The sequence below is a fragment of the Garra rufa genome, chromosome 3, assembly GCF_049309525.1.
Source record: "Garra rufa chromosome 3, GarRuf1.0, whole genome shotgun sequence".
In the NCBI taxonomy this organism is placed as follows: domain Eukaryota; kingdom Metazoa; phylum Chordata; class Actinopteri; order Cypriniformes; family Cyprinidae; genus Garra; species Garra rufa.
The window spans coordinates 63940388-63948670 of NC_133363.1; the positions used below are offsets into that span (position 1 = coordinate 63940388).

Genomic DNA, 8283 nt, shown 5'->3' on the forward strand with positions numbered 1-8283 from the left:
AAAATCCAGTGACCCTCTGCAGGTTATTAGAAAAAAGGGAACGTATAGTTACGAACTGAATGACGGACGGACTTGGAATGTGTCTCATCTGGCACCATTGCAGATGGACTTTGGGCCAACGGAGCAATCAGGCTCTGATTCACCAACAGGAAGGGTCGATAGGCCAATGGAAGGCCTGCATGTTAGAAGAAAACCATGGTATCCACCAATGTGGATGAAGGATTACATTGCTTAAATCGCAATAGTAAGATTTCACTGAGATATGTGTTAGGTAAAGCTAAACTGTTATAGTATTCTTATACTTGTTCTCATTGTGCATGTTTGATAGTGACATCGGTTAGTAGATTGAGAAGATAAACCTAAAGTAAATTAATAGGAGTAGATTAAGATAAAGTAATATCTGAGCTACTAGGTTTCATCATAATGTTCATGTATTGTACATTTGTTATGGAAGCACAGGTGTTAATGTTAAGTTTGGGGGAAGTGTTGCGTTCCATCATAAAGCCTGTGGTTAAGACGTGCTCTGGGGGGCGCTGTTGGAAAACAAGAATGAATGTAGTGTATGTGTGAGAATGAAGAAGAGAGTTGAGTTCAGTAAAAACCAGTGAAAGGAATAAGCTTTGTCTGTGTTTTCTTTATTTCTGATTTATGTTGGGGATGTAGCAATACCCTAAAACGAGGCACATAATGCCGGATTAGTTCTCATCCTCTGGATGGTGCTGTGAACCCAGACACGTCGGCGTTTGGCTTTCCGGTGTATTTAGGATTTGCACAACAGATACAAAGCAGCAATCATATTTATCTCTGCCACGGTTGATCGCGCCTTGATGTGAGTAAACTAGAGCGAGTGATGCGATGCGCATATTCGCTTCGTGTTTGGTGTGAACATACCATTAGTCATGGGATGATTCAGGAGCGTGCAAAACCGCACTTAAAAAAATGATCTGGCACTTTTAGCGGTGGGTGAATTCTGACCCTGAACTCTTCGGTTTTGTGTATTGCGTTTTCCACTTTGCAAAATCATAGTGGCCTGTTTCGGTTATATTTGGTATTTATTCTCACCTTTTCCAGAATGTTGTCTCTCATTGTCTGGTCAGTCAAATCATCTCTGGAGTTTAACATTATCCTCACAACTGTTTTTGAAAAAACAGGACCTAAACAAACAAGCATTCTTAAACATTTGATAAATACAAAAAACACAACAGGCAAAGACACATTATTAAAGAGTTTGTGTTAATTTAATTTATTATAGTGCACCTATACCAATATACAAACATTATTATTAGTTATATAATCTAATATAAAATTCATAATATTTTTTTTAATTATCATCCAGTACTACAGATATACCTTCTCCAAAAACCTCCACCTCACACAAAGTGAGTTTCTTCATGAGTCCAGGAATGATTAGATTGATGTAACGTCCATCCATCCCACCGCATGAGTAGCTGTAAGAGTCACCTCCTGGAATAGCAGGAATAACAGCACATCTACAGACAGAGAAACACATGAAGGATATAAAAGTGCTGTCATATTTGTATCAGTTCTTCACATTTGTGCTGGTTCTTTCAGCTTCAAGTTTCTCACAAGGGATTGTTGTTGCCGTTGTTCTCCAAAGAGTTTCCGATACGAATCTCCGCTCCGTTTATTTGTTCTACACAACAGTCGTTTCTGTTAGTGACGACTACTTGAATAATACTATACGTGTGAGTCAGATCCAGCCTCCACCATGGGTTTGTCTCAGTGAGGGTTGAGGAACAACCTGTGCCCAACCTCTGGAGACCTCGATTACCATCAATGGCCTTTTCAGCAATCCAGTCCTCAGATGTTGATGACTGTGTAACTGTTCCATCTGATGCCAAATTTCCTAGAAAATAAATAAGGAAAAGTGTGAAGTGTTTTTGTGAAGTTGTCTGTGAAGAATGTGTGAAGTTGCTATAACTCAGGCATACAATGTCTAATCTGCCCCAAACTTCACATGTGTGATAACACTCCTAACCTGAAGATATATACATGTCCATATTCAGTTATAGTCATAGCGCCACCTGCTGGCAACAGGAAGTGACATGCTTTACACTGCAACAAACTCCTCCTAGAGATTTATACTGATCAACACCAAAATCAGTCAGTCTAATCTTAAGGCCTTAGTGATGTTAAATTGTGAAGATCTTGAGTTTTCGGTAAAGGGTGTGTCCGTGGCGGCCTGACAAAGTTTGATGTTTCACCATGGAAATAGAAGTTGTTATAACTTAGCCATAAAATGTTCAATCTGCCTCAAACTTCACATGTTCGATAAGAATCCAGGCCTGAACACATTTGAAGGCCAATATTTTCTCATAATCATAGCTCCACCTTTTGGCAACAGTAAATGTCTTGAAACAAACTCCTCCCAGAGAATAAATGATATCCACATTATATTTGGTCAGTCTAATCTAAAGGCCTTAGTGATGTTAAATTGCAAAGATCTTGAGTTTTTGGTAAAGGGCGTGTCCGTGGCGGCCTGACAAAGTTTGATGTTTTACCATCTACATAGCATTTTCTATAACTCAGCCATAAAATGTCTGATCTGCCTCAAACTTCACAGGTTCAAAAGAAAGACACCTAAAGGCCAATATTAAGATATTATTATAGTGCCACCTGTTGGCAGCAGGATATATTGTATCTTTCACTAACTCAAACATACCACAGTCAATCTGCACCAAACTTCATATGTTTGATAAAAGTGCTGGCCTGAACACATCTACATGCCAATAATCACTTATAGGCATAGCGCCACCAGCTGGCAGCAGGAAGTTTGGCACATTTAAATGACTTTGACCTGTTTCTCCTATATTTACTGTATTAAAAGCATACTGCCCACTGTTCGCTGTTTCCTTAAAGCCTCCAGTCAGCTGTGAGCCCGGGTGCGAGGGCCCTTTCATCGCTGCTTGCAGCTTTAATGTTTCATTATTATTTTAAATCAGTGCTATTTGTCTTCCCTATGTCTGTTTGAGGGTTTAACCATTGAAAATCATTCAAAAGAGCTTGTGAATAAACCTCGTAATGCTATTGGATCCTCAAACTGTCAGCGAAACCAAAAGCAAATATATGTTTAAATGTTCTGTGAATATAGCGCTTCATCGTTTATATCATGAAATTTTGGCCAAGTGTATTTAACAAAAAACTTAGCACCCCAATAAAAACTATAACTTGTACGTTGATAAAAGCACAAAATGTGATGCACTTGCTGCCTCAGATACAGCTGTCTTATGACAGACAAAAATATGCCATTCGCTGGTCAAAAACTCCATTTGAGCTTGATTTTTCATAAAATGTTATGTGCAATCTGATACCAGCTATTTTTCTATCCAATTTTGCTATATAAGTGCTTTATGTGCAGTTGTATTTTTTTATTTACCAAAACCCCTGCGATTTACGCCACTGACATACCCTTTGGTTTTGTGAAACGCCACCACTCACTTACCTATCAACTGCCCATAGACATCAACCTCACAAAGAGAAAGAATCCTCTGATCTCCAGGAATATGAACCATCACGTAACGTCCCACCATTTGACATACGTAGGTGTTTGTGGCTCCAGCAGGAAAAGTAGTAATAGTAGCACATCTACATACAGAAGGATCATGTTTATCATGTTTCTTTTTATTCTAAGTTGCAGACAAAGATAAAAGTCAAGGAAAATCTTACATTGGGTTGCTGTAAAAATTGTTAGGGAAGTTCCCGACACGAACCACCGCCCCGTTTATCCTTGAATAAACGTTTATGTCATATATGTTAGTGATGGCCACTTTTTCCACTTGGTATTCATTCAGCAGATCCACGATCCACCACGGCTCTGTTTCAGAGTTGGTGTGAGAACAGCTATCGCTTAAACCATCAACAGCATATCTGCTATTCCAGTCCATGTACTGTGATGAAGTGCTCACGGTGCGCCATAGTGCTGCGTTCTCTGGAAAATGTTTCAAGGATGGACGTCATTAAAACACATTCTTCACCTTTTTACATTTACATTACATTTACATTTATTCATTTGGCTGACGCTTTTATCAAAAGCGACTTACAATTGGGGAGAACAGCAAGCGATTCATCCTAAGAGTCAGATCGAAGCGGGAAGTGCTCGAAAATACCATACATCAGGCATTGTTATATGAGTACATGCTATAAAGACAAGATCAAGAAAGATTTTTTTATTTTATTTTATTTTATTTTTTTTATTGGGTCAGATAGATTTGAAAAAGATGGGTTTTTAGAAGTCGTTTGAAAACTGTTAAGGAGGCAGCATTCCGGATAGGTGTGGGAAGAACGTTCCACCAGGCAGGAACAGTGACTGAGAATGTTCTGGAAAGTGATTTCATGCCTCTCTGTGGTGGTACAATGAGGCGTCTTTCACTAGAGGATCTCAGACTTCTGGAAGGAGTGTAGATGTGTAGTAGTGAATGGAGGTAGGCAGGTGAAGAGCCAGTGACTGTCCTATATGCCAGCATCAGTGTCTTGAATTTGATGCGTGCTGTAACCGGTAGCCAGTGCAGGGATATAAAGAGAGGTGAGACATGGGCCTTTGTGGGCTCATTGAAGACCAGCCGTGCTGCTGAATTCTGAATCATTTGTAGAGGTCTGATTGTACATGCTGGAAGACCAGCTAAAAGAGCATTGCAGTAGTCCAGCCTAGAAATAACCAGGGCCTGGACGAGGAGTTGTGCAGCGTGCTCTGTTAGGAAGGGCCTGATCTTTCTGATGTTGTACAACGCAAACCTGCAAGATCGAGCAGTTTTAGCAATGTGGTCTTTGAAAGTTAATTTGTCATCAAAGATTACACCAAGATTTATGGCTGAAGTCGATGGGGTAATTGTTGATGAACCTAACTGGATGGTGAAGTCATGCTGTAGAGTTGGATTGGCAGGAAAGACAAGGAGCTCAGTCTTTGCCAGATTGAGCTGTAGATGGTGCTTCTTCATCCATGCAGAGATATCCGCCAGGCAGCCTGAGATCCGTGCAGCTACCGATGGATCATCTGGTTTGAATGAAAGATAGAGCTGTGTGTCATCAGCATAGCAATGGTAGGAAAAGCCATTTGCCTGTATGATGGGGCCCAGAGATGTAGTGTATATGGAGAAGAGGAGAGGTCCAAGAACTGATCCCTGAGGAACCCCAGTGACCAGTTGATGAGTTTTAGATACCTCACCTCCCCAGGCCACTCTGAAAGACCTACCAGAGAGGTAGGATTTGAACCAGCGAAGTGGTGTCCCTGTGATGCCCAGCGATGAGAGGGTCGACAGGAGGATCTGGTGATTCACCGTGTGAAAAGCTGCAGATAGGTCCAACAAAATAAGTACTGATGATTTTGAAACAGCTTTTGCAGTCCGCAAGGCTTCAGTGACAGACAGTAGCGCAGTCTCAGTTGAGTGACCACTCCTGAAACCTGACTGGTTAGCATCCAATAGGTTGTTCTGAGAAAGAAATAAAGATAGCTGGTTGAAGACCGCTCGTTCCAGTGTTTTTGCTATGAATGGAAGGAGGGAGACGGGTCTGTAGTTGTCAATGAGTGAAGTGTTAAGTGTAGGTTTTTTTGAGCAGTGGGGTTACCCGGGCCTGCTTAAATGTAGTGGGGAAAGTGCCTGTGAGAAGAGATGTGTTGATGATGTGTGTGAGCGCTGGTAGGATTGTGGGAGAGATTGCTTGGAGAAGGTGTGTGGGGATAGGATCTAAGGGACATGTCGTCGACTGGCTGGAGAGGAAAAGTTTGGATACTTCTTCCTCAGAGTGGGGACAGAAGGAGAAGAGGGGAGTTTTGGTTGTGGATGTGGTCGATTTTAGTTCCTGTAGGTGTGGAGCTGAGAACTGACTACTGATAGATGTAGTTTTGTGTGTAAAGAATGTGGCGAAATCATCAGGTGTTATAGAAGTGATTGTAGGAGGTGGAGGGGGACAGAGCAGTGAGTTAAAAGTTTTGAAAGTTTCTTATCGACTGACATGTTTTTGTTCTGCATCATTTAAGTCATTCTGTCATCATTTGCTCACGTTTCTCACAGTGCTGTCTGATTTCTCCTAATATTTCAATTTGATTGATGTATGTTCAGGGGTGGGCTTATTAATTTGGGGGCCCTAAGCACATTTCAGGTATGGGGCCCCAACACAATAACTATGTGCTTTTTTTATGCCTAACCCTTATTTTGCTTGTTGTTCTCATAGTTTATAGTTTATTTATCCCTTCACAACCAGTAATTAGTCAACCTGATGCTGTTCTAAAGCCATAGTAAGATGCCTTATGTTTTTGGATCACGAAAAAAAAAAAAAAAATGCCTGCACTAGTGCATTTAATAAATTGTAATCTTTTTTTCAAACATGAAAAATTATCCCATGCAACTCATTCCACATTCAATAACTTTGGAAGGCATACTGCAGAAACAAATTGAAAATGTAATCTATTATTAAGCGAAAATGTCCAGTCATCACATTGGTACTTTTATGCATGCATTTTGTAGGATTCCTCAGCAGTTTGCCAAGGAAAAGCACACGAGAGAGTAATTTCAAAACATCAATGCAAATATGAATATGTATGTATAATAAGTATGACTTGAAACTCAAGTGGGCCCAGGTGAAAGCACAATGCTTTCTGCATGTGAAATCTTTAAATTGTGGGGCAATATAACCAAAATTTTATTTCGCTATCATAATATTCCTTAAAATGTAATTATTTTGGCTGAAAATAAGGTCATTACCTGTATGATACCAAAATAAGCAGAAAGTAAGATAAATAAATAAATAAAAACAACAACAAAGAAGTTAATTACAATAAACAAATAACTACAATAGAATAAAGAGACACGTTAAATAAACAGTGCTTTAAGTTTTTCAGGTAGGTTTAAATAGCCTACAGAATGGTACAGATATATAAGTAAGGTATACAGTAAGTGGCTGATACACCTCGGGTGTGCATTATTTTCGCAGAATTCAACAGACCGATTTCAATTATTCTGCTTATACTACAGTTACCACACCTCAAAACATCGATCCGATTATATATTTCAAGACATCCGTCCAGTTTCTGGTCAGCAGGCTAGTTTTATGGGGGTTTTGGCCTCTTTCCCAGACTGGTCAGGCTGGTAAACCACCAGCTAAAACCAGCTACTTCGAGCTTAAACCAGCTAAGACAAGCCAACCAACCTATCACACTTCGAAATCGAGAACGATTTAGAAATCAGAGATTGTATTAACATGGAAAGTCATATTAGAAAATGATTTCGTTCATGAATTATAAAAATTTAAGTTTGAATTAATTTCATCGTCTCTGTTCAAAAATGGGAGTGACAGTTACGGGGTTAATGGGTCACTGTAAAAAATATTTTGCATGTAAATAATGTACATGAAAAGCCAAAATATTATATGTCATGGATGAATGTTTACTGATTTATTCACTATTTTGTAGAGGGAGGTCAAAATGGCAATTTTCAATTGAGTTTCAGAGTCAAGTTACAGGAGGATACAATGACTTCAGAAAGATGGCAGCATTATTAATTTATTTTTTTGCAGAGATCGGTAGGTGTGTTAGTTGACTTTAGCAATCTTTGTTGCATTATGTGCCAATGGTCATTAGAAAATGGGGAAGCAACACTAACAATGTATTTTTTCTCTCCATAGTTTGCACGTCTGTAACTCAAGAAGTATCAAAGATGTCTGAATACCCTTTTAGATATTGGGTTTTTAGAAACCTTCTCTTTGCCATCTTTATTTTTGAGGCCCAATATGATTTGGTTCAAGAGATATTGGAATTTCAAAATGGCTCCAGGATTATATAGTTAAAATATACATTTTCAGTGGTCAAAAACTAAATGTGGGTCAAAACATTATATATATTTTCTTTTAAAGGTGCCATAGAATGCATTGAGAGGACATTTTAAATTGTTCTCCGATATCTACATAGAGGGTACATAGCATAGGAAAGGGCAAAAAATGTCCAGAATTGGTTTTACAGGTCCATTTAGAACCCTAGTATTTGTCCCTAGAATGAAATGATCTGTTATTGCCTTTTTTGGAAGCTTCATGAATATTAATGAGCTCTGCTCTGATTGGCTGTTTCACAGAGCTGCTCATCTCTATAGCTGGCACATTGACAAATATATATATATATATATATATATATATATATATATATATATATATATATATATATATATATATATATATATTTAATTAGGAGCTCTAGCTGCTTTCAATATGTGGTTTGTTGAATTTGCCATTTTGAATCGCTGACATTTTAGTCTCATTACTGTGATCGCATGTGCT

General features: G+C 38.9%; 1 protein-coding gene across 1 annotated transcript in view; it reads right to left on the reverse strand.

Annotated features, from left to right (window-relative positions):
• Nucleotides 1-308: 308 nt before the first annotated feature.
• The window catches only part of LOC141331737 (uncharacterized), a 12920-nt gene continuing 4945 nt past the window's right edge, over nucleotides 309-8283 (reverse strand). Inside the window, exons 5-10 of the mRNA XM_073836767.1 lie at nucleotides 3688-3949; nucleotides 3464-3606; nucleotides 1588-1867; nucleotides 1351-1490; nucleotides 1063-1154; nucleotides 309-359 (exon numbers count right to left, since the gene is read on the reverse strand). Of these exons, the coding sequence (XP_073692868.1) occupies nucleotides 309-359; nucleotides 1063-1154; nucleotides 1351-1490; nucleotides 1588-1867; nucleotides 3464-3606; nucleotides 3688-3949 (968 nt within the window). The remainder of the gene's footprint in view (nucleotides 360-1062; nucleotides 1155-1350; nucleotides 1491-1587; nucleotides 1868-3463; nucleotides 3607-3687; nucleotides 3950-8283) is intronic.